Source organism: Ciconia boyciana, chromosome 8 (assembly GCF_034638445.1).
Source record: "Ciconia boyciana chromosome 8, ASM3463844v1, whole genome shotgun sequence".
Taxonomy (NCBI): domain Eukaryota; kingdom Metazoa; phylum Chordata; class Aves; order Ciconiiformes; family Ciconiidae; genus Ciconia; species Ciconia boyciana.
This window is the reverse complement of record NC_132941.1, coordinates 28,761,255-28,788,256: the sequence shown is the minus strand read 5'-3', so window position 1 is coordinate 28,788,256 and position 27,002 is coordinate 28,761,255. Positions and strand designations below refer to the sequence as shown.

The window sequence follows — 27,002 nt, the reverse complement described above, 5'->3', positions numbered from 1 at the left end:
GGTCCCACTGATATGGCTTTGACATTATCTGAAGCATTCTCCCTATTCTTCTTCGCATCACCATAACTTTTTTTATAATCAAGCCCATCAGGAACACAGAAGTGTCCTTGCATCAACCGATACAACCAGCTCCCTCTTTCCTGTAGCCACCTGCATAGAAGAAAATCTTTGTCACTACTCACTTTTGTCACTAGCCTTTGCACCTAGAATCAAACTTCGTCCCATTTTTATTGCTTCAGTCCACAAGGTTCTCCAAAGATAAAGCCATTGTATCAAAAGCAATTGTTTTATTGCAAAGTTACAAGTCGCTGTCTATCAGCTGAACCACAGTAAACAACAATACGCACTTTCCCAGCTCTTTCCAGCTGCAAAGCTGCAATATGCCTTTGTCTACAGCTCCCACCTGGCAGGTGGTAACTTGTTATGCCAAAGCAATCTTTTGACTTGTGATTGCAGGCCCATACCTCACACGTTTCTGTAGCATTACCTGATCTCATTATGAATACACCCCACTCAACATGATCAGCCAAAAAACATAGTTAAGTACTTCTACATTCAAGCAAGGCAGCTAAAACCAGCTACAGTGTCAAGCCCAGGACTGGAGCCAAGAGCAGACACCGTAGATCACAACCAACAGCTCCCTTCCATCCATGACACCCTTTCAACACAGCCTGCTTTCTAGCTAAAACACTTGTCTGCCTGAGGCTTTACATCACTCCTGATTTTCCAAGCTGGTGGAATAATGTCTTGCAAGGTACTATCAAATGCTTTCCTTCAACCCAGCTAGGCAAGTTGCATCTCTTTTACTAAAGAACTCCGCTGCTGCACCACAAACATTAGTCTTGACATTTCTGCCAGCAAAACCATGGTGCATCCCATTCAAATTCACATCTGCAATGGATTTTTCCTCTGTATCTGTTTTAAGATCTTACTAAGGTGCTACTGACAGGCCTGTTGCTGTCAGGTACTTTTCTTCTCATTTTTGGAGTACGGGCATTGCCGTTGTTCCTCGCCTGACATCTCTACCAGGAATCCTCCTTACCGCTCCAGCAACTTCACTGCCAACTTTTTCTTATCCCAAGCTCAGTGTGATCCTCAAGGCCCCAGCTTTATTGATGTTAATCAGTCTACATTTTGCTTTGACTTTGGGAACAGCAATTTTCAAACACCACATTCAGATCCAGGCTGCACCTTCAAGTCCACCACGATCATCCCTTGCAACAGAAGCAACCTGTCCATTTAGTACGTGGCCCTTTCCTAGATCATTTACCATCCTGCTTTCTATCCACACACACTGCAAAATGAAAAGCTTCCTCAGATGACTGCCAGACACTCAAGAGGATGCAATTTTGAATACGCAGCTCTAGAGCAGGGAGGGTCATCTGTTACTCAAAAGCCATGTACAGCTCCCAAAGCAATGTGGCGTGGCTCACAAAAGCCTAATGACAATACAGGCTAAAAAGAGGTCTCGTGTCTCAGCATGCAACACAACAACTCCCCACAGATCTGCAAACCCAGAGGTTGGTCCACATGCAGTCTGTGGTTTCATGAGAAATATAAGAGACGTTTGGGGCTTTCCCTCCTCCAACAAAAGCAGCTGAACGCCCTTGCAAAGACAGGACCTAAGGGTGCAGCAGGTGGGGAGCTGATAGTCTCCTTTTGCATTAGGTCTCAGAGCAGCATCAGACAGCAAAATGGGCAGTTAAGGATTTTTAATGACCATCTTCTTCTGACACAGTTTGCCATGTATGGACGAAGACAGCTAAGCTGACCTACCATCTCCACGAAAGCTCAAAGCAGCCCCTCTAAGCCCACTGCAGTATGAGGAATGGGTATTACCTGTTAAGTGATTTGAGTTTCAAATCCAGAAGGGAATGTGATTATGTGGAACTGCTCAAACTTTTATGGGAAGCTACTGTTAGCTTTAATTATTTGCAACCTTTTGAGTTCCAGAAATTAGCTGTGACATACACAAACCCCACAATTTTCAGGACAAATATATTCCTGAAAAATGAGGAACAACCACCTTGAATAACTCACAGCCTAGACCAAAAAAGCAGAATTTAAAACACTTGTTTAGCATCTCACAGGCTGTTTTCATCACAACTGAAATCACACTTCTTCCTCAAACTTCCCTATAAGAAGTCAGCAAATGCAGCAACACATCTTCCCTTTTGCCCGCAGCTGAACTCACAGTTACCTCATTTTTGCTAACATGATCTAATCAGCTGGCAAAAACTAACAAACATGGTACAACCCATCCTTCTAAACTTCAAGACTGGCTTGAACACGAAGCCAGATCAAGAAAGGAACAGCTGAGACCCTACAAACAGGAACAACTCACTTATTCAAGACTGGGTGCTAAACACAAAGTGGGCAATAATATGGGTGCCCTGATCTCTCTATACAAATGCAGAGATAAAAAGTGCATGTGTATGTATTTGGGTGTGCACACCACCATTTGTGAGGTTTTTACACTACTTCTAAACAATCTGGACATAAAACCAGCCCAGACAAGTCTCTCATCCCACAACCTCTCGCCTATGAAATACTTCAAAAATACTTTCCTGGCAAAGCACACACCCAGGCAGTTGCGTTCCCCCCCAGTACACACCAGTCCAAGATGCAGTGGACACCAACCAAAAACTCTCATCTCACCCCCAGAACTGCAGCCTCATGTAATCAGGAGCCTCCAGAAAGATATTACGTCACCAAAAGGAAAAAGTCGTTTGGCATTTATTAATAGAGTAGGTACTGGAGGAGAAAGATGAGCAAGTAATCCCTATTGCTCTACAAGAGTGAAGCTGCTGTTGAGACAGTCAACGTTTATGCTAAGCTTCAGGTTAAAAGGAAAAAAAATTAAATCCTGTGCAGACATGAAAATAAAGCTCTAAATTAACATCCCAATTCACTTCCAGAGCATCACCAGGGCCTCCCTGACCGTGTGCCAGAACAGGAACTCTGGCAGTCCAGCTCCACCACACACATCTTAGCAGGGTAAATTACTTAGAATTCATTTTCTTTGGGTTTCCTACTGTAATGCACACTAAAACCAAGTCTTAGCACAACTCACACTCCTAAGGCAGCATACCTGCAGGACCCAGCAAACACTACAAGCAGATCTTGATAAAGCAGTCCCAATGCTGCATGCAAACTCTTTTAGCAAATTAATTAACATGTCAGCCCACTCGCATCATGTATTACCGCTCATTAGCCTTCGAACTGTAAAAGCACTCACAGAACCTTTTCTTTTCCTCCCTTATGCAGTCAGGACCTATACATTGCATAGGTTGCAAGACAACACATGGCCTGGAACCAGCCACACACGATCCCAGCCCCAGCAGATGCCAAGTGATTTACGTTTCAAATTCCTCTTCACTGAATCACTACCCAAAATAGCAATGCCTTGCCTAATTTATTATTTCATCGTTAATCATCAACTTCATTAAAAGCAACATTGGGATAACAAACAAGTGTTAAACACGTTCAATTAAGCTTAATTTTTTTCTCAAGGAAAATCCTACACTATATTCAATTAATTATGAGAAGAGTTGGAAAGGGTTTTTACTGTGGGTTTTGGTGTTTGTTTTTTTAAAAAAACATACAGAAGAGTCAGGAATTCCCTAGGTGCTACCCAACTGATTAGGGGAGCAGCACATCCTGGGAGCAGCCCTGATTTTGAGTCAGGAGTTGGGCACACCTTCCTCTGTCATCTGAGCTAGAAACATTCAAACATACAGCCTGAGATGACTCACTAGGGCAACTGCTGATCAAATGCCAAGCCCGCAATCGAGCCGTTCAAATATAAACACGGAACCTGGCACCTGGGAGACTACCCATTATATCCTGCATTACACAAAGCAAAAGCAACACTGGCATTCAAGTCACAGAAGGTACACTCCATCTTAAGGCTGAAGAGAAAAGGGCTTATGTTGGCAAAGATATAGTGAGGTCTGTTTTCAACAGTGCTCTTCCTGCTGAAATTGCCACTCCTGAGTCAAGCACTGTAGAAGGAAGGCAGGCCATGGACTGAGAACGGATCCAGACTGCACGTTGTTCCCCCCAGACCTCTTGGGCACCCTCCGTGCCTGGCTTGAATCTTATTTGGAAAGTGTGGCCGCATTCCTCCCTGCCGAGTATGGGAAGGAAAGAGCTGGTCAACATAGGCACGTCTCCTAACAACTGGAATAAAAGTCCTCACTTGCAAACAAATGTTTTCTGGCTTCCCTAGCCAGAAGCAACCAGCCACATAAGACAAAAATCAATCATTACATTTGCTGTATCAACAAAAGTTCATTTTTAAAAATAAGAGTGTGGATGAAGGTGAACTGTTTCTTTGCTCTTTGCAACCTGCCTCCATCTGCTGACACTAGAAAAAATAACCCGTTTTTCTTGAGTGGTACTGGCAAGAATTGAAGTTTTGCTGAAACTGTCAGAGTGCCTGACACCCAGTTGCCAAGAAAATTAGCAGAAGCCAAGAACCCACATTCCTGGACAATTCTGAATATCTCAGCATAGTATCTTACAACATAACTTCACTGAGCTGCCACCAGCATGTAACAACAGGGAGAGTTTGGAGCCTCAATTACCACAAGGCACTTGAAATGTCAAGTTGTGTAATGTACTCTAACCAAGAACAGAATATGATTCAGCAACTTCAAACGAAAGAGCTCTTAATTATTTATGAAAAGCTGTTAAGCCACTGTATACGACTATCCACAATTTAACAGCTAATGAGATGCAGCCTCCAGGATACAAACTTAAAAATAATTATCAGAAGCAAATCATACAGAAAGGAATTGTGAAGAGCATATACTCCCATTCTCCTCTTTGGCACTGCAAAGATATTAAATCATCAAACACAGCCCAATAAAACCGACATCCAGACAGGTTTAAAAAATAAAATACTGCTGCCTGCCATCTCTCAGTTACAGGACTCTCCATCAGACCAAATCACACATCTTGTAATAACAGCGGTTACAGATAGTACCAAACTGGCTGTCAGACAGTTCTGAGGAGCCCAAAGCTCTCAGGATTGCCCAACAGTGAACAGCAGGTCACACGTTGACAATATAGTTTATTACTCAAGCTTTCCTCCTCTTGAAAATGTGCCTGATAGGAAAATTAAATGGGCATAAGCATCAAGAGAGACACACGACTAACCATCAATAGGGAGGGAGGCTGTATTTCAACAACTACGTTGACCAGGAATAATTAAAGGAAAAATTAAAGTACACCTTTCCTATAACTCTGCCTTCCACACATCCTCTACTTCTTCCTACATACACTGTGTATGTTCACAGGCAAACGGGCAAAAGGAAGGACTCACAGACACACATATGCTGGATGCCCTAGATGGTTTTAAAGCTTTTGCACTGATTCTCTACTTTGCATGCACCATCCTAACAGCCATCAAGGCAGGAGCCTCAACTTCTCAGCAAGCCACTTTTTGGACATCCAACTGGAGATGGGAAGAGAGATCTCCATTTCAGAGGACCAGTGTACTGTGCCTTCCAAGTAAAAAAGTTTCAACCTAAAGAAAGTCAAGGTAGCATGCCAAGAAAGTAGGTTCCCAAAACAGTAAGGTCCCTTAGGAAATGAAGACAAGTACAGAGCAAAAGCCAGGCTCCACACACGTGCTTTACCACAACCTGAATAAAATGTTCTGCAAGTTTTCCCCTTTTTCCACTGCAGTGCAACGGCTGCAGGTGTAACACACCCAAGTTTTGTACCTTACGGTCCCTGAACCCAGAACGCTTCTTCTTCTTCCCTTCCGGCTGAGCCTCCTCGTCACCTGATGCAACAGCCTTTCTACCCTCACTGCCACTGCTCTCCTCCTCCTCCTCATGCTTCACCTTCTCGTTTGGCTCTGTCCTCGGATCGTGTTTTACAGAGGACGAGTCTTCTGCGTAGGCCCTGTATAAGGGAAAAGAAAACACCGGTTTAGGAAATTATTGAGAGGAGTCCTAGGGCTACAAAGATGGCCCTGCAAGGCTCTCCCTGAATGAAACACTTCTTACAGTTCAGCATGGAGGACTGCAAAGCAAAAGCAAAGAAGTGATCAGTCTCCTTGGAATATTGTGTGCTTTTCCCTGCTGTAATCAAATTTCCACCCCCCCACCCCAAAAACCAAACTAATAATCACAGTAAGTTTTCCCAGTCCAAGAACACCAGAGCAAATCACTCAGTGAATTATCATACCCTCTCCCAAAAACTACACATGCAAGAAAGATTGGGAAGGGCATACCATACCTCCTCTACTGCTAATTCCACCCCCGCTGCCCCAAAAAAGATTATATAAAGTGACAGAAATGTGTTTTACCATCAGCACTGCAAGATTCAGAAAGAATAGCCTTTGTTTCAGCTCAACTGATTTATTTTCTATCTCCAGCAGGTGACAGGCTGTTTTATTTCCCTCTTCCACCAATGACTCTTCTAAACTCCAGTGCTACAGGATTTGTGACAACAAAAACTGGAGTTGTTTATCCTCAAGCTGGAAATACAACTCTGGCAGAGCAAAGGACCCCTGTCCCTTGCTGTTCAAATACAAAGATCTTCAGCAACCCTGTTTGTAGACCAAGACTCAATACTCAAAATTGCTCAGTCTAAGCCGTGAGCAACTCACAGAATTGCAACTGGCAATAGGGTGGTTAAATAAAAAGCGGGATAAATCCATAAGCCAAACAATGCTATGGCTTTCCTACGCTGTACCTGTAAAGCGGTTTATAACCAGACAGAGCTTAGACCACATTAACACCAGTGAAATTATAATCTCTAAGGATATGTTAACCTGTCACAAGCAACAAAGCAAACAGTTTTACCAAATTATTTCTCTTTGTAAAAGACCCAAACAGCTCAGGCAAACATCCTAGCCTGCCTGTAACTTGAGCGGAGCCACCTTTACTTTGCATTCCTGGTGATTTATTTTGGACTAATAACAGGGTACAGGGCTCGCACACAGTTAGGTGCCGCTCACTAGCCAGCAGCTTTCAGATGAAGGCTGGTACTTTGGTACTCCCTGTAACTGTGAACGTGTTCATTTACAGCTGCATGAGTTTATTCAAGAAAGGTTGCCTTGGGAGAAAAACAAAAACAAACCAAGATTTTTTAAGTCTTCCAAGCTCTAAGCAAAAGGCTATGCATATTTCATCCTACCAGTTTCCTGGAAAACACAGATGTGGAATGCAAAATTAACAGAGAAGAGTCTGTGCCTGTCTCCCCAGCAATACACTGCTTTGCAGCAATCTCAGCGCATCATCTTCCAAAGAGAAGAAATGAGGGTAGGTGCTCCTTCAATTAATTTAAATGCTTCCGAAATAAAAGACAACTCACTCCTTACCAACATCCAATAATTCACTAACAGTCAACATACTGGATAAGTGGGGAAGGGCTAAAGAACTCAAATCCTTCCACAGTACTGGCAGGAAGCAAAAACTTTATTATTCTAGAATAAACTCTCAAAGAGCATACTTAATAGTAGAGCGAATCATGACAAAAGCAAATTAACTTTTGTTCATATTGTGATAACTACTTCAGCAAACTACTGAAAGCACTTGAACAACCACCACCAAGTTCCCAGCATTGCTTTGAAATGTGATAACCCATGGCACTACGGCTGGGTTAAAACAGTTCAGAGGTTTCTAGTCCACGCTAGGACAGAATACAACTCCATTACAAGGGTTTGATTTAATAAAATACACAAATGCTTGGTGAAGAGCAGTACTCGCCAAGCCTTTTCATGCAAAATGGAGTCTAACATGCCAGCTGTCCCTTTCTGAAAAGGTCCTGAGCCTTTACCTGCCAATATATTTAAGTCTTATAGCAAACCACCACCTTTAAGACTTCCCCTGAACCAAACTTTCCAAGACAGGATCCAAACCTGAGTCTTCCACAAGCATCTTAAGATAGGGAAATTATCTCCCCAGAAGAGCCAGGCAGCTGATCTGTCTCTTTGAGCATGAAGTCCACGCTGGCACCTCTCCTGAAGCCTTTCCTGAAAGTTTAATCAGCACTGACACATCCTTGCGGAGTTGTGGTTTTGGCCAATACACGGTTTGCTAGAATAAGCTGTTGCCAGCTGAGGCTACAACAGCAGCACTGACAAGGAAAGCCCTTGTGTAGGCAGGACACCAGTCTCAAGTAGCTCTGAGAGAACCTCTTGGGAGAAAGGCCTGGGGACAAAAAAGCAGTAGAAAATTGATTGCTTATCTACACAACCAAGCTAGTCTGTATGAAACATGCCAGAGAATAGCTGTATCAGTGAAGATTTGCTCCTGTAATGCTTGACTGACAGCTAGCAAACCAGGGAAAGGATAAAAGAAATTCAAAATCAAACATTTTCAGCAAATCCTACGCATTCCTTCAATCCATCATGCCGTCAAGCCAGTTGGCTACAGCGATACAGATGTTGGCTGTTTGAATACAGTCAGCTTTTTTCCACCCCTCTAGTTTATCTAGGTAATTAACTCTGCTCTACAGTTAGATCACCTTCCCAGCATACAAGCAAAATGGGCTATGAGAATAAAAGCAGAAGTTGTAGTCTGCTTAGCAAACAAGGTTTTAAACAGTACCTGCTATTGCTCACCTTCAGGCCACGGTCCAAACTACTCACTGAATTAACCACTGAATGATCCGCTCTCTATGTACACCTACTGGTCTGTGTATTTTACATCCTGCACAACCATCCTCTGCTGAAATTCTTGGCTTCCATCCCCTGCAACTTCCATACTGCACCCACATAAAGCAGTCTTTCAGTGCAGATGTTAGAGTAAAGCTGGAAAAACCCCATAGCTCCAGAAATATCCACCCTGATGGACTGCCATCAGCAAGGGAAGACTCTCCCTCTCCTTTTTTGATGAGACTGACTTTCCAGTGGCATGCCTGTTGCTACAGCTTCTGCACAAAAGGGAAATGAAAATACAAAGACTCCCTTCACTGTGTGCCAAGACTAGCTGCCAGCCTCTCTCCATGGAGCGTGCCTGCCCCAGATCCTAGCTGCCAAGATTCAACCCTCCCAGACTCTTCAGGGTTTTTTTTCCCCCCAGTGAATTCAATTTGAGGCAAAGACCTTATTCCCTACCTACTTAAACTCTTCTTTTAATCCTTGGAGAAAGCCAACAATCAAGCATAAGATTAGGTTCATCATCCCTAAAGAAAACCACCCAGCTACCACAGAGGACTCAATGCTACTCAATGCTAAATTGCCACTTAGCAAATCGTTCTTTGAGAAAGGCAAACACATGCAACCATAGGACATACATCCAGTAAGGATCCCTGGACTCACACCAGGCATTGGCAAGATAGTCCACAGTTGCAGGTTTTCCAATTAAAGAAATCACAATCCGTCACTTAAAAGTATTTTTCTTCTTCTTTGAGAGAGAAGCAGAACAGTGTGCTAAAACAACAAAGCTTTGTGCCAGAGATAACAGTCCTCAGTTATTGTAATCCTGAAGACAGTAGAAAAGTACTTAGCTATCAGATGCTATTTAATCTCAGAAGGAAACATAGGAGGTCTAACAAGAAGCTGGGCACTCAGGAGTCAGCAAAGACCTTGCCACCAAACAAAAAAGCTGGAGAGAGGAATCCTGCCTGACAGATGTGTTCTTCAATTGAATAGAGTTGCCACTCCCCTTGCATGTAAACACCTGGAGACACCCAAGTGAGGTTTAAAAGTCACTTAAAACTTCAGGTCTTTATATTGAAATGCAAAAGCAAGCTTGGACACAATGTTCATAAGAATAGGTAACCTCCAGGAATGGGGAGTATTATAAGTGAGGAGCTCTGTCTCATCCTCAGCTCAACCATGTTCAGCAACTAAATTAGTTACCTGGAACTTTAATATGAAATTAACCAGAAATTATGAAGATCCACAGCCCAATTTTTCAGGATGTCATGCCACTCACAGGACTTTTTACTACTTTGCTTCCTTCCTCATCTTTCACAGTACATGACACTGACGTAAATGAGCACAATGAATTTGTGGCAAGAACTGCAACGAACACACCAAAATTAAGACAGATTCTAGAAATGAATGCGAGCAATTAGATTGAAGAGACAGCTCTGGATACCAGCCATAGCCTAAAATAGGTCCAAGAACATAAGGAGACCGTGGCATAGTCAGAGATGTGCATGTCCTTCCTTCCACCCCAGCCAACAGCAGGAACGTCCCTGCAGAAAGCGCCTTCAGCTACTGACAGTGCACTTCAAGAAGAGCTGATCCAACCAGAGAAGATCCGACAGGGAGCAGCAGGAATGGTTAAGGGTCTAGAACACACTGTGGGAAAAACTGACCTAAATAAGTCAGATTACTGTAAGAAAGATGGAAAAGAGGAAGGTGAGATAACTGTAACATATATAAAACAGTTGCTGCAGGACTGTTCTCTTGGTCCAGCAAGGACAGGACAAGACACAGGACATGTGCTTAAGGACATCATAAGGGAAGAGACTTATACACCAGGGAAAGAAGGAGAATCCTGTGCATACATACATATACATACACAGAAAGCGTTTAATGTTGACAGGGGAACACTGGAATCAGCTGCCAGGGAGAATTTATTCCATCACTGCTCTCTCTATCACCAGCAAATTGCTAAAAATAGGCAAGACAGCTGCCTGTCAGGACTAGTTTGGAGGCACCCAGACCTGCCTCAGCAGCAGACTAGCTGATTTCTCACGCTCCCTCCCACTCGCCTCTGACGCAGCCCAGTTCAGGCATTGGCACCAGCACGTGGGTGCAGATGGACAGGCCAGAGCGTGAGGACATCTGCTTCAAGCTGCTTGAAATGGAGTACTCTGAAGAAGACGAACCTGAATAGTTTTAGGTCAGTCTTACCAGCTAACTTGGGTCATGTGGGATAACATGACGCTCCTTAGAGATGACTCACCGATAGTCTGCAGAGGAAAATAATTGCTTCATGAAGGTTGTCAACCCCAATGACACATGCTGGAGGCACCCTACTGACATTACCCTTATATGCTTGTAAAGTATAAATCTGTTAATTTCTTAATCCAGGAAACGCTGCTTACATTGCCAAACAGAGCTCACCCCAAGTGGGGTACAGGACCATATCCCCAAGCCACAGCCCTGACAGATGCATGCAGCCACAACTCTGTTAACATCCGCCATACACAGAGCCACAAGCCTGTGCTCCTCACCTCCCAAGCACGCTGCTCACTTGAACTTCTCTTAATCCGAACTGTACTTTTGAAGGCTGACAGGCTCGATAGCTTCTTTTTTCCCCCCCAAGAAAACGGCATTTGCTTTCAGTCACTGCTACAACTCCCCTTGTATCTGCTTCTGGGCATGCAGACTGTACAGAAAGGGAAGGTAACCAAATAGAACAGTGAGGCTGGCAGAGATAGCAAGAAGCACAAGGTAGGATGACCACATGGACCACATGAACCCAGTAAGATGACAGCTGGCATCCCATTCTCTATCCCTTGTCCCCCCAAAAGACAGAAAGCTCATCACCCTTCACCACTGTCACTCACCAGTGTTTGTTTTCAAGAAAAAAATACCTTAGGTTGCAAGAGTAAGGGAGGCAAAGCAGAGCCTCTGATGCTACAACCTTTTTAAGGTGCCTCAAACACAGAAAGTAATCTTTTTCCCCTTGTTTTATTATTATTTTTTACAATACTGGCAGGTTTGTATGAGCCTGGCTTTATCGGTTTGAAATTATGAGCCAGACCAACGGATACAAATAAGTCTGACTTAGGATGACAACTACCAACTGCTGAAGATTGGTATATTTGAATATTGGGTATTCAAAGCTTATACCCAAGAGTGAGAAGGATGCCATAACTGCTAAAAAATACAAGTGAAAAAACTCACAACTTTAGTTCAGAAGAAACCATCCTTGTAGAAACAAGGAAAAAGAAAAGATGGGAAGATAAAGTTAAATGTAATCCATATAAATTGAAAGCTAGTACTGTAGAAAATTGATAAAGGACACAGAAGCACCCAAGGAAGAGGCAATGACCAAGAGAACATGATCTTTTTATTGTTTGAGTTATCAAAAAAAACCAAGGAGCATGTAATAAATTGAGATTGTTTACCATGTTACTGGAAGTGACAGAACTATATATTTCCAAGTGAACGCTTACTCTGCTTACAATGCTTTGTATTCTATATATCCTGATCTTCTCAAGAGAGAACACAGACAGACTCTCTCCACTTGAACGTAGTGAAGGTCTATATAACACAGCAACACTATAAAGATGTATTTTCTACTCAAGTCTTTATAAAACTTTTCGCAGAAGTCTGAGGTTTAGTTTTAATAAGAGTTGTCTGAGACTCTCTGCCCAGCTGCTGTTGGTATTCAGTAAGCCTGAACTCATTGCTATTAATATTTAAAAAGTGTAAAGCAGGGCAATAGGTGTTATCACAGACCTCTTATTTAGACAAAGACTGATGTTGGACAGAGGAGACAAGATGATCTAGGCTTTCTAATTAAAGGAGGGTAAAGAAGAATTTCATGACAGTCAACAAGGCCTTATGGAAAATAAGTCTTATGCTAAATAGATGTCATTTCTTGATGAAATTACCAGTGTTATTGATAACTGCAGTAGCATTCACTTAATAGATGCAAGTTCTCACACTGTATTAGTCCACTTGCCACTAAATGATATTGTGATTAGTAAGCTAGAGCAACACAAAAATCAACACGAAACATTCAATGGTTAGTAGCATGGTTAGTAACATGCTTCAAAATATGAGCATTTGATCATCAACAAGTGGCTAAGCTTCTCCCAAGCCCTGACAAGGGTAAGTTCCTGGCCCTACACCACCTCTTTTATTAATGAGCTAGAGGATAAAGTCCCTGGGTCCCCTGATATCTATCAGTAAATATTCAGGTAGCACTAGAAATTATGGTCTCACTTGCTCGGTAAGCTAAGCACAAGCAAGCACACAATACCCATCAAGACAGCCAAAAAGCGAGGGGAACATCTAGGCACAAACACAGATGTGTTTACATGACTAGTTTCATCCATACTAGACATTAATGCCTGTGAAAGCCCCCTTGTGCTTTAGTGGATCGTCAGTTGATCATAACTCCCAGTGAATCGTCGCAGTCTTAAGGTCAAATGCAAACCTTGTATGTTCAAGTACAGGAATCTCAAATCAAGTCTAAATATTAAATAATGCTCCTGGTTGGCACTGATGCAGCCCTCCTTGCTACTGTGCTCAAGCTCTTCAGCTTTTTTAGCATCTTTTTTCTCTAAATCCTACCCAATCAAAAGCCACAAATTAAATATTTAGTAAGGTAAGTTTTTCAGAGTCAGAGAGCTTACTCCTCCCGGACTGAGATAAAGGAGTAAATTGATCATAGGCTGTGTTCCTGGTAGAGGAACAAGCTGGAAAGCTCTGTAGCCTAATAACAAAACCAAGAAATGGCTGAAAGTAGGCACTAGCATACACTGAGGCTGAGAATAACATAGAGCCTTGTTCACAGTACAGATAATTAACAATTTCCCTGATTTACAGATTCTCTTCCCCCAATGGTTTCTAAAAAATCAAAATTGAGTGGGCTCTTTCCACTGAAGCAGCAGGAGATAAGCTCTAGCTCAAGCAGAGCTTAGCCAAGGCAAGCAGTAATGCTAGGAAGTTATCTGTATTATGTCTACTTGCACCTTCAGCAATCAAGGAGTTAATTTGCACTGAAGCACTATTCACTTACCAGGCATGTTACACACATCAAGCGTGTATATGTGATGTTATACACATCAAATGTCAACTAAAGAAAAACTCAGGCGAATTGTGACTTCCAATATTTATTTTCTCCAAGTTCCTTGAAAATATTTAGTTTCTCTGTAAGGACAGACAAATCAGGTCTCTATACTAATATAAAATGTGAACACGAGTTCATTATTCCAAAACACACTATTCTCCATCTAGTTTAACTAGCCTGTATCTATAATTAAGCATCGAGAAGAACTTTTAAGAGAGAGCAGCCCCAGCACCCAGTTACCTGGCAGGGAAGGAACATGAATTCTCATGAGCATCTGTTCCCTTCCCCAGACCATCTGCAATAACGTAAGAAGCCATTAAGTGAAGATGTGCTACAATATTAATCACTGCAGCATCTGGTTTTGTCGTGCAAACTACAGGCTCAGTCCTGCAAGGCAATAAGAAATGGGTGAGCCTATTCACATGCATAGAGCAAAGCAGGTGTTTCCACACCAGAGCATTTTATAGGCTCCCAACAAGCAGTGTTTGTCTACCTGACTGTGCGACTCAATCGATCTTCATTTCCATTGAGGACATGAGAACACAAGAGAGCAAATGTAGAGCTACAATAAGTGGTGTTGCTAGCGGACTAAAGTTATATAAAATAATTATCTAGAAATAGATAGGAACTTGAGCAGGTCAGTGGGGAAGAAGAAAGGAAGAGTGCTCCGAGCATCTGACCACCTACTCTCACAGGTGGAACATGCAAGACAGAGTTGTTTAAATGCAGGGAACATCATCTTGCTTTGGGTACCCAAAGGAGTGTGAAACCTTTAATTGACTTATGGGAAAAGGTACATGGACTACAAGATCCCTTGTGGGGGAAACGAGATCCCTTCAGATTTCTTAATTCCCATGAAACTTGGTTTTTAGGTAAAAGCAGACAGCAGAGGAAGATCACGGGAGGTCAGAGACATGTCCAACATCACAGCTTTCAGGCCATACTGCTGTTCACAACTGGAAGAAGAGAGAAGGTCATTGCTGGCACCATTTTTTGCTCTCCAGCCTGGGATGCATTTACACAGCTGCATGCTTCTGAGAATTTGGTCTCATGCTCTTGGGTTAAAAGCCCCAACCAATTCAGCTGCAAGTCAAGGAGGGAGCAATTCCCTGCTATGCCTATATTAATACCAGTTAAAAATTGTTCTGCTCTAACATAAACTCTAGGGTATTTAATCACATTAGTCCTTTCCCAGCCAGGACCTCAGCCATTCTGTCAGACTGAAAACAGATGGGCTGTGTCACATTAAACAAAGCCTCCTCAACCTCACAAGCATTTTGTTCTCTTCAGCTGGCTCCACCAGCAGCAATAATACATGATCCCATGTGGTCTAGACACCAAAAAAAAAAAAAGAGCATATAGCTTCCACCAGCAAGTCTCAGCAGCAGCCAACTGCAGGAGACAGCTGAAGCTGTAGAAGTTTGCCAAAGTAAAAAGCTATAAAAAACCCCAAGGTTAGGCTAACTTCTGTTTTAAAGCCTTAATTAATGAACATTATGCCCATCCCTAGTTTTCTCCCTTGCTTCCTCCCTGCAGATCCAACTTTCAGCACAGCCCAGAAGGCAGCTAGGCCATCAGGTGGTGGTGGACACTGAACATCCTAAGAAAGTGACAGCCATGATGACACTAGACCCTAGAGGGGTGACACTCAATGACTGCATTGGCACTTTACTTCCAAATCAGGAACTAATCAAAACTAAGTGATAATTACAGCTTCTGCGCTTCCTCTATTGAGCCAGGAAGTCATTTCCCCTACTCCATTCCCAAACGATGTGACTTCTTGGAGAGATGTTGCTTTCGAGATGGCCAACATGCTCTTGGGGATGAGGGCAAGGTGAGCAGGTATTTTTAGTTATTCGGTGCAAAGGGGAGGAAGCAGGCATGAACTTGGCCACCAGAGGGCATCCGTATTTTTAAAAAAAGATTTAAAACTGCCGTTTCCAGTGACATTGAAGACCCTGGGTTCAAACAACACTTATCCTGTTAAGAGACAGAGAATTCACAGTGTAGTCCCCGTAAAGTGGCAGCAAATCAAGACGACTCAGGAAGCAGTTTCTTTCATTTCCACCTGGCTTCTCTGCACAAATCCTAGCTCTGATTTGCTATGCAACATTTAAATAAGATATTATGAATATCCACTGATCAAACCCCAGGGCCCTGCAGGCTTAGGGAAATACCTGTGCTTTAAGCTCTGCAGGTCAGCTGAGGTTACTTCCCCCCAGGGCAGTTTAGATGTTTTCCTAATTGACTCCAGTTTTGACTTTGGCTCATTCCTTGGCAACAGATTCTTTCCTTCCCCTGATGCTCATGGGTAAAAATAATATGAAGCCAAAAGCCACCTGAAAGGACACAGTGCTCCTTCAAGACACCACTCATAGATCAATGTGTCTTCAAGCCTTAGGAGAAAACCCTCAGCACAGCAATCCCAAGGATAGTCTCTTAAGTCTGTCACCTCTCAAAGAATTAAAAAAAAATGGAGCAGAGCTCTCAAAAATAACGTAACATGGATAATACCTACATTTTTCATCTTTTCTCTCCGACATCAGGTTAAGTAGTATCTGACACATCTATAGCTATAAAACGCGTTTCTCCCCTCTTGACTATGATTTATGTGGTTTCCTTTGTTTTGCTAGAACAAAGATTTTTAAAGTCTCAGTTTCAGCTGGCATAAGATATTTCCAGTAATTCTTCCATTAAAAATGTACTCTAAGCAAATTACTCTAAAGCCCCTAAGACACTGATGCAAAAAAGCAATGCACTCTTAAACAGAGTTAGCCAAGGGCTGATCTAGGCTTCAAAATTAATTTCAGAAGTGGTGATGGAGAAAAGCCAAACACAAAAAGCAGTGAAGGTCACCAAAGCAAGGAAGCCGAAGGGTCTTTCCTACAGAGGATCTTCCAGTAAAGCAACTGGGCACTTGATACAGGATGGCCAAAGGAAAAAAGGGTGGAGGAAGAGAGGAAGAAATGGTAGAGACAGAATGAAATCTGCAGTAGGGGTAGCCAGCACCAAAACAGCTCAGCTTGCTGGTGAGGAGTGGAGGGTGAAAAAGAAGAGCTTGTAACAGAGTGAGAATATACTGTCAGGGCTGGGAGATGGGTATCCTGATCTTAATTGCTTCAACTTACACATAGGATGGGGCAAGAACCAAAAGAGGACAGAATAAGGCTAAGGGGATGCATCAAAATAAGACCAAGTACAATGTTAGACACAAACATACCAGTAGCAAAGACCTTGTTAACCAACTTCCAGAGCAACACAGATGTCTTGCTCTTATTCCTACTGCTAATATATTTGCAAAAGGATAAGAAATTAAGCATAACCAAATACTACCAGTTGATCAGGAACAGCACTGGTAGGACTCTGCTTACAGAGATCCTTCTGTGCTCCCCAAAGGTACACTTGCTCCCTTATTTCATTCAATATTAGGTTGATTAAGTGACAAGCTTCAGCACTGAAACACCAATTCAAGTGCTTTCACATGCCCACCACCCACAGACAGGGCCAGGAAGGTTTGTGACATAAAAAAAGTATCTGTGGCCATTTAATAATACACTAAATCAGTATTTGGAACTACAAATAGAGAATACAAGTTTTACACGAGTAACAGTAACAGAATATTTTTTACAAACTTGCTGCAAACTGTGAGGTTCAGTACTTCTCATATATTAATACCTCATTTAGATTAGCCAATGACTGCACCAAGATTTATTTCAATTAATTAATTCAGTTCTTTATACCAATGCCCAGATACTCAACTGCTTCTGTTGCCAGATGGAAATCCTCAGGGTTTAAGTTACTGCTTAACAAGGGTAAACTTCATTAGTCTTCTAAGCTCAGTCATTTGCATTGCTGACGTATTCTTCACCACAGCAGAAGAGAGCAGAATTAGCTACTCCTGTAATTATTTAGATGAGATATATTCCACCAAAAGCAGGCAGCAAGAGCTCCTGGAGGACAGTGAAGACAACAAGACCAACACTCACCTGCAAGGAACAGCTATGCAGAAAACTACACACAGATGCAGATCAAACGTGAAGAACCCATCAACCCACCTCCAATCTTAGGAAGACACAAAATAAGTCTTTCCTATCTCGCATCATACAACCACTGGGGTTTTTATATACATCTTTTCAATCCTTGACTTCTCTACCTTTGTGTGAGCTTCCTTACCTCAGCACTGGCTTCTGATGCTGCTCAAAGCACATCCTACAGAATCGACCTGAAATACACTGGTTTCAGGCTGCACATGACAGTCAGAAACCAGCTGAGAAGTCCTGTCTTCATGCTAAGTAGCGGAAACGGTAAATTCACATACAGGCACGACCATATTAGTCCCTTTTTGCAAGTTTCCTCATCATCAGAAGTACAAGAAATCTGTTTTGAAATAAAAAGGTTGGGGTTTTAAGTATTGATAAGAGATGCAGTGCTGCTTCCCACATGTCAGTTGAGAAGAGTTGGGGCATTTACACAAGGCTCTATGCAGATGACAAAAAGAAATCCAAGTCAAACACCCTTTTCCTTTTATTATTGCTCTTCCTCTAACACTGCAACAACTCTTACCTACCTAGCCCAATTTTACATCTTTAATGTCTTAACTATAAAGAAAAATAATTATAAGAAAACAAAAAGAGGGAGACATCCCTCTTCTTAAAAGAAAACTTCACTGACAGCCTGCAGGAGAGCATCCCTTACTCCATTCCTTACTCAAAGGGCAATGGAGTGCCTCAGCTTCATTGACAGACCATCCAAGGTTAAGCAGAATATTAGCAGGCACACATTCCTCTTAAGAGTCATCTGCCATTAAAGGGACAGTAATTCTTTGCGATGCTAAGAGAGCCACACTTAGGACCTGCTGGACCCATTGGAGACTAACTGTGCAGCACAGGAGAGTTTCATATCACAACAAAAGCACAGTTGCTTCACTAACTGAAGGAAAACAAGCATTATAGGTCAGCCCTATGACAGACTAACTGCACCAACAGAACTGGTTACACAAAGGACCTCCCTAACCTGCTTCCCATTTAAATACTGCTGCAACGTATAATAAATCAAAATTGCTTACTAGTAAGTGTAAATACTCAGATGCACACGGACACTTCTCTCTGTGGTATATAAATTACATTTTAAGTGACACTTGGCTTATTCAATCCCTGTGCCCTGGCTACATTTATTGCATATTTACCTTTTATAACTCATGTATTATACTTACTGCTACTTACTGTAATAACCCAGGATGTAACTACCTGAATAACCCAGGATGTCATTACAAACATTTTTTATTCACCTATGCTTATTCTTCAACTCAAGTAATCACTTGATTTATATATTGTGAAAGACAAAAGGAAATTTGCAGTTTCTCATCCCTCGTTTATTTAAACACAATTTTAAAATGCCTATTTGAGAGTCTGTTTAAAACTCCTACAGATGTCAGTATGAAGTATTTTCTACACCAAACATATCAGTTTTGTTCCTCCTCTTATTCAAGTGCTGTATGCAAATAATTAAAATAACACCATAAGCCTGGATGTACTTTTATTTTACAGTTACAGATATTGTGGATTTATTTTATGGCTCATATAAGAAAGGAATACTTAAATCTGTACAATTCTATTTAGTGCTTTACAAATTTATAACAGACAAAGGAGACTGAGCAAGGACAGAAAAAAAAATAAAAAATAAAAACCACAGCAAGCCAGTCTCTCCAGACTGATGAGGACTGGGGAGATTACAGACCACGCTAGACCAAAGAGGCTGCTGTCTCCTTTAATATGATTTCTATCAGCGCTCTCAGCAGAGCAAGGTCAAGCCTGGCCACAGTGCCCAGCAGCCTCCAAAAAACAGCAAAGTACTCCAGGAGCCAAACATCAGTCCCTGAAATCACCCCAGACCTAGCACTCTGCATACCCTTAGCAGCTCTTTACTGCAGGAAGAACCTTCCTCCTGATAAAAGGCAAAGCTAACAACTGACAATTTGGCTGTTGTTAAAAGCAGGGGTGAATCTGCTACAAGACAGAGGTATTAACTCTGTGTGTCTTTCGGACAGCTTTACGTAGGACATGATGTCCTACCTACTTTACAATCACCGAGGATGTTTTAAGAGAAAAAAACCCCTGCTCACTCCCCTGCCTGAAACGAGGTGTTATCCTGGCCATCCCTGCAGAGGCATTCAGGTCCTGTGCATAAAGAGGCACTATGTAAGTGCAGATTATTAGCAAAATGCAGCATAAGATGACACTGTGCTGGATCATTGTGTTCTTCCTCTGCCTGAGCAACTCCTTTTAGCAGACATAGATGTTTGACAGCTCTAGGAACAGCCAGAACAATTACCATCATCTTCCTCCTGTTACAGTAAAACTAGAGCCTTCTAGCCACAATGCAGGTGAGAGGAGAGCCACCAATAAATCACCTAAATATTGGAATGGAAATAGGATGGGTTTTCAGCAAAGACCTTATTTTCAGACTCTTATTGCAGCCATGAGCTTGAGTGACACTGCTGGTGCCACACTGCTTCCACATTTTGAGGGAAGAGAAGGGAGTCCTTGATTTATTTCAAATGTGTCATGGTCCCAGGGTTCAGTGAGGGTCACCTCAGGCTAGCACAAATATCCCCTTTCTCCTTACAGTTATGGAAACAAGCTTTGAGCTTCATTGCTCAGACTCTGGCCCTTAAAAACCTCATGAGTCTTGTGTGCAGCTACCTTACCACCGAAAGATGGACTGTCCCCCTCTGCTCCTCTGCTATGTTTTTTATGTGAAGCAGTCAGCAGAACACAAAGAAAAGCAGAGTAGCATCCCCCAGCCAAGCGTGCTGTCCCTAGCAGCCCTCCCAGAAGCTCAAAGCACAACATTTTCACCCGGGATGGTAGAGTCAACAGATTTCTCTTTGCACACCACCACAGACCCATGCAGCATCACCACACAGGGGGCAGCTGGGCAGCAAACCCCACCAAGAGCAAACAGCCCATAAATAGGACGGCTACAGAGGAAAACCCTTCAGCCCTGAGCTTTTTCACACCTCTCTGGCTACCGACAGCAGCAAAGCAGCTCCACAGGGAGTCAGCAAGAGCCATTCCTTCCATGTGGCAAAAGCAGGACAAGCAGTTACCCTTTGCAGATCTTAAACCCATCTGCCAGTACTTACCACAGAAGTTAAGTAGCATGAGGTTTCAGGCAAAAAATAAAACAACAACAACACCCCCCCCCCCCCCCCCCCCAATATATACCTCTGCCAAAGGAATCTGGCACTTGCTGTTGCTGCAGTTGTCCCTATGAAAGCCACCACCACGAGCCTACGCCTGGTCCTGGGGTGATGTGCTGTCCCATGGTAATGCCGCAAAACAGCAGACAGTCCTGCTGCAACGGGAAGAAATCGAAGGCGAAACATCCTGTCGAATAAGAAGAACACATTAGTGAAGTAACAAACATTTTTCAGTTGTGGACTCTCACGCTGACTCTCAACCAGATATTTCCTTGCATTTTTTCTAAAATAGGAAAAGTTATAGAAAATAACTGTCACAGATGTTTATTAGCTGTTCTGAAATAGGCATGTAACCTGTATAATAAATAGCAAATTATGAGTATTACATATTGGCATACACCTGGCTGACACACCTTACTGTCACATCCCAACTACCTACTCAGCTGCTCTTACAGCATTTTCTAAATTCCTCTTCAGACTTTCCCCAGCACGCTTCATTAACAGGAAATATTTGCACACTCCCGCTCAAGTGCCAAGGCATGGAAGATGCAGGTAGATCTTACAAGCAACTACAGCAAATAAGAGCCATTTGGCCAGAGGGAAAGGCACAGCTAGATTTTAAAAGGCAAATTAAACTAAATACAAGCAAACCAACCAAACAAAAACCCAACCCAGTCATTTTAAATTTCCTTAAGAAAACCCTACTGTTCTTAAATCACTTTTTTAGGTAGCCTGGAGCAAAAACATTTATATTCAACTTCAATTTATATTCAAGTATAAGTCAAGTTTCAGAGTGTCAAAACTTGTAAAATACAATCCATATGCTGTTAAACAGACAACAGTACAGAGACAACTGGGAAACCAGAGCTACAAATCTAAACATTATCACAATGGAGAAATCTGAACTGCAAAAATGTCACCTCATCACACACACCAGCTACAGGAGACAGAGCAATTTTTGCTAGCTCACCAGATTGAAGGTGAAGGGTAAACATTCCCTTTGAAAAGGTGCTGTACCTTTTCATGGAAGAAAGGTTTTATTTTTAATGGATGCAAATTCAGTTTTCCAATCATGGGGTGAGCCTTAAACAAAAAAAAAGAAATTGGGAGCAGAATGGTAAAAGAGAGAACTCCCAAGGCCAGCAAAAACATTGGAAGTCAAGAACAGGGAGCAGGGGCCTGATTTTTTCCTTTTGTTCACCATTTTTGCTGTTCTATTCAAATATTCCCAGCTAGTGAATAACCACAGAATAAAAAAGTCACTTCTAGTGCTTTGTGTTTGCTTTTACAACACAAGATGTCACCATGCTGTTTTGCTAAACCATTAACTTCCAACAATGAGAATCTTGGGACCATTTTGCACAAACACATCTTACATGTGTGGTACGTTATCCCACTTCAGCTATAAAGAGTTAAATGTATTACTGCCCTTTTCCACCGATTAAAGCAACACACCACTCAGGATTTCATAACACAAACTGGTGATGTGAACGTAGGGAGGGGAAGAGAGGAAGGAGGAGGGAAGACACACGTAAAATATTCAGCAGATAATTTTGAGTGCCGGAGTTCAGTATCTTTTAAGGCAAGAGGTGGTGGAGATGCATCTGAAGACTTCACAGTACAATCAAGAAATACGTGGCAAGGAGAAGAAAAGCATAGATAATGAAAAGCCATTACCAAATCCCTTATCAGTGATTTTTTGTATCAGATCTAAGGCTTTTGCATGGTCCTGGGGCAAGCGAGATGGGATGGAACACCAGCAAGCGACAGCAGGCTGGGACAGAGGTGGCAATACTGCTCTTGATGGGTAGGGCAAAGCCACGGGGTGTCTATCCCTCGCCACCCCAGTTTATGGGTAAAACCCACATATTCTGCTCCTCACAGCTAGTGCAGCTGAACAGCATCCATCTTATATCCATCGGTGCGCATATTAAAAACCAAGTTGCAGTCAGCATTACCATTTTGTTTATTCCTTTAAAAATAAATAGGCTTAAAGTTTTAATGGAATACAGCCAGCCAACAGTGCCTATTCTCCAATCTTCTCCATCTCTGAACAATAGAAGATTTTTGTTACGAAAAACAGCTCTTATTTCAAATTTATAATTATTTCCATCCTACACAAACCTCATGTTCCCATTTCATCTCCAGGGATGAATTTCTGTTACATATGCAGAGAAAAATCTGCAAGTGTTATTTTCACCAAGAAGCTAATGTTGCCCTTACTTGGGTTCCCTGTCCTAATTACAGCTTTATATGCATAAGATGTGATGGGTAAGGGAAGTGTTGCCAGTATCATTTAATCAGTCAAAATGAAAATCAAGCCCCACAGTGCTTACTTCTGAGCTTGAAGAGATTTTTACAACATTTCAGATTGTTGGCATAAATGTACTGCATAAATGTTTTCGCTGTCTGAGCCCTAAGAAACACTAAATTATCTGCTTTGTCCAAGTAATCTCCATTCTTGATGGTTCCGGGATGTTCACCCAGACAGTCCTCACTTAGTAGCAATTGCCCAAGAGAGCTGAAAGCTGGCAGTTCCCATAATAAGCCTAAAATAAAAGAGTATCCTTACCTCAGAACAAAAAAACCACTTTGGAAGCTATATTTTGCATGCTTTCCATCTGCAATTTTACAATCTCTCATAATGTATTAATTTTTTTTTTTTAAATCAAAAGCGCCATATGCAGAGATGCACCATACCTTACTATTTGGTATGTTTTGTTAAAAGCTCCAGGCACTTAAGTCAAGATCACTCGAGAAAGCTGGTGCTCAGTTTTTAAAAGATTAAAAATAAGCATCTTGCCCTGACTGTAGCAATGAAAAGCTTAACACCACATTCTGCAGTAGAATAAGGAATAAAACTGAGATAAAGTATATAACTCCCAAGAACTGATGGGATTACAGGTTACAATAAGAAACAACCTCAATTCTTGCATGATTTAACGCTATATTTTTTTTTTTCCAAGATACAACAAAGTAGCTCAGAGAAAAAAACTCAACTCTAAAATACTGAAAATAAGGATCAAATGCAAAAGGTTATGATGTTCTAGCAAGACTGCTACAAGGAATCTGTAGATCATACTTTTGTTTCTAAGAGATAAGCCAGTCTTAAGTTCTTGCTCGGAACAGCTCTACAGTTACTTTCAGAGGTTGTATCAATATCCTTGGACAAAAGAAACACTTTTTTTTTTTTTCTCGAAAAGAATGACATATCTGCTTTTATTTGTGCCACAAGACACAGGTATTTTTTTTTTTAAGCAGAAGAATCAACTGACAGACTTGAAGATTTAAAACCAAAGTTTTGTTTACTGTCTGCTACAACAAAACCCATTCCTTGAGGCCCAAACGTTCAAAAAACACAACATAACCCAACAGAAACATCCACCTCACCCCAATCCCCTCACCAAAAGAGATCTGACAACCCATCGTGGTACCTGGTTCTCTCTGTCCATTTCGGCACCATGTTTTTGTGCTCCAGCTCCGTGGTTTAAGCTGTGTTTCTGCCCCAGCTGCTGCAACTGCTCTCACTGCCATCAGGTAAGCACTCAGGGCCCTGCTCTACAGGTACATGCCACCAGCAAGCGGGAACAGCATAAAGCCTCATATATTTGTAATTTAACATTAAAAGCGTTACCGTCTTCGACATCCAGGAAACCCACAAACCCATTAGGAAAGTACCACTTCCGATCCAAGACACAATGGGCATCATTCAAACCGAGGACATCCAGATTGTTTTAAAAGAAGAAATTGAAAATTATTTCAAGTTACATACATTCTTGCTTGATGTGGATGTTTTATTTCCCCAAACAATCATCCTCTGTCCACTAACCTGTTTTGCAAGGAAATTCAGACAGGCTCTCTGCTTCTCCCCCCACCACATCCAGAGCATTGACAGACCAGCCCTGGATTTTTCAGTGAACTGGCAGATCCCATCTCTCTTGCATCCTTTTTCAGATACCAAAAGAAAGAACAAAAAGACTTGCTCCTGTTTTTCCAGCACCCTAATTAGATGATGGTTTCAAGACTGAAAGCACTAAGTAGCCCAGCCCAGGCAAAAGGGACTTCTTCACACTCGGGTACCCCCCAGCACTGAACTTTTTGTAGTCCTGTTTGGCAATCCAGAACAGCCTCAGTTTTTAGGATGAAACACACTTAAAGCAGCTTTTTGATGTCAAAGCTGGCCTCGGTGGCACAAGCACACGAGCAGGAAAACAGTAACTGAATAAGCTGATAGGTGTTTTATTTTTAATCAGAGAAGGGTTCACAGGCACTTTAAATAAAAAGTACCTGTGAAGCCTTCTCTGATTAAAAATTGCTCAAATAAGAAGGCAGTAAAATAATTACTAGGACACAGTAAGCTTGCGCATTAGCACAGAATGTAAATTGTAAATTTAAATGAAAAATATTGTTATGTACTAAGATCTTCTCAAGAAAAGATTTGCATTTATGAGGCACTGCTTAGGGCATAAAGACTTCTGCAGGGACTGGCTGAGATGTGGTCACTAAGAACTGAAAGAGCTTTCTGGAGCCATATGTTTATTAAAAAGCAAAGTTTGATATTGCCAGAGCACACCAAGACATCCTGACCCAGCAGCCGCTGTAGGAAAATTCCTCACCTATCTCCATCTCAGCCCCGACTGTCAGTTATACCTCATCCCTGCTCACCAAAGCCAGCGACATCAGCTTCAGAAGGTGTGGAGTGCCCTGAATCAGAGAGCTAGCAGCAGCAGAATGGGGGTCTCGGCTCCCAGCTCTCCTGCCTCTGTCTTCTCAAGAGGATTATTGGGAAGAGGGGAAGGAAAAATTGCAATGGGGAAAAAAGTACAACAAATAAATCAACAGGAAGGAAGAGTCAAGACACAAGGGAAAGGGCAAAGCAATTGGGAGAGAAGTTTCACTGTCAACACTAATATAGAGCTACTTAAAATAACCTGAGATACATAAACCGGGTGGGACGGGGGACTCTCAGCAAACCTGCCTCCACCAAAATTAAGTTATTAATTTTGGCTTCTCGTCCCCCCAGTTGTCCATACATTCCATTTACAAACTGGTACTAGCAAGAGAGATTTCTACAAGGGTAATTCATACAAAGAGTGCCCAGAGGTGGATTCCAGCTACAGAGGCATCTGGATCCACTCCTTTCCCCATCCCTAAGAGAGACCAAACCACTCCTGCTCTTTTCCCCTCCTGTAACTCCAAATTTTCACCTTACCCAGTGCAATTTTCAGATAAAGGATTACTCACATTACTGAAGTTATTAGCTTACTAAGACGCATAAATCAGTTTCGAGAAGGAAAATGAAATCTAGCAGCAAAAGTAATTTCTTCTCAGGTATGAGATTGGGGAAATATCTGATCACATGAATTTCGCTAGAGAGGGGAGCCACATTTGTTTCGCAGCACGATTCAAATTGATGGAGAGCCTATGAATCATCAATCTCTAACACGCTGCCAGGTCTTTAGCAGAAACCTAAGCCATAGCCTGGCAATTTCTTTTTAACTGCCAATGCAGTAAGGGTTCACCTCTTCCTAAAATCCTCAGCCCTGAAACTGCACACTTCCCAACTCTGCAGCTTTCTACACCCAACCATCACTCGTCCTCCCCTTGGGGACAATCAGTGCCATCTCTCAAATAGTCAGGATTTAGTATTAAACTTTGTTCTGCTCTGAATGCAGCTGCTATTAAAGCCATACTATTGCATTTCATAACGTGTTTAAAAATTCAGTCTAATATTGCACTACCAACATGTTTTGGTGTTCTGCAACCACCTCGCCATTAACGCAGCTTATTTAGTATAATGACTTACTGGGATGATATCCATTAAGACTCCATTATTTATGCCATCCTCATCTCACAAGTTGCCTTATTCTGACAAATTGATAATTTAGCATCATAAGACACAAAGTGAAATTAAAATAGAAAAACCATGGCTAGTTGGAATCCAGCTTGTTAAACTACCACTTTTACACACACGTGTTCTCCTCCTCAATTTAATGCATACATCCTTATTATTAGCTATATTTAAATTAAGGAAAATGTATGTTTCTCTGTTACTATCAGTTGCTCTAATCCCT

The 27,002-nt window shown here is 42.0% G+C and overlaps 1 protein-coding gene across 2 annotated transcripts in view; it reads right to left on the bottom strand.

Annotated features, from left to right (window-relative positions):
• The window catches only part of MICU1 (mitochondrial calcium uptake 1), a 111,131-nt gene that overhangs the window by 77,392 nt on the left and 6,737 nt on the right, over nt 1-27,002 (bottom strand). For both annotated transcript variants that reach the window (XM_072869636.1, XM_072869637.1), the window contains exons 3-4: nt 20,954-21,115; nt 5,733-5,916 (exon numbers count right to left, since the gene is read on the bottom strand). In XM_072869636.1, the coding sequence (XP_072725737.1) occupies nt 5,733-5,916; nt 20,954-21,114 (345 nt within the window). In that variant the 5' untranslated portion in view covers nt 21,115. The remainder of the gene's footprint in view (nt 1-5,732; nt 5,917-20,953; nt 21,116-27,002) is intronic.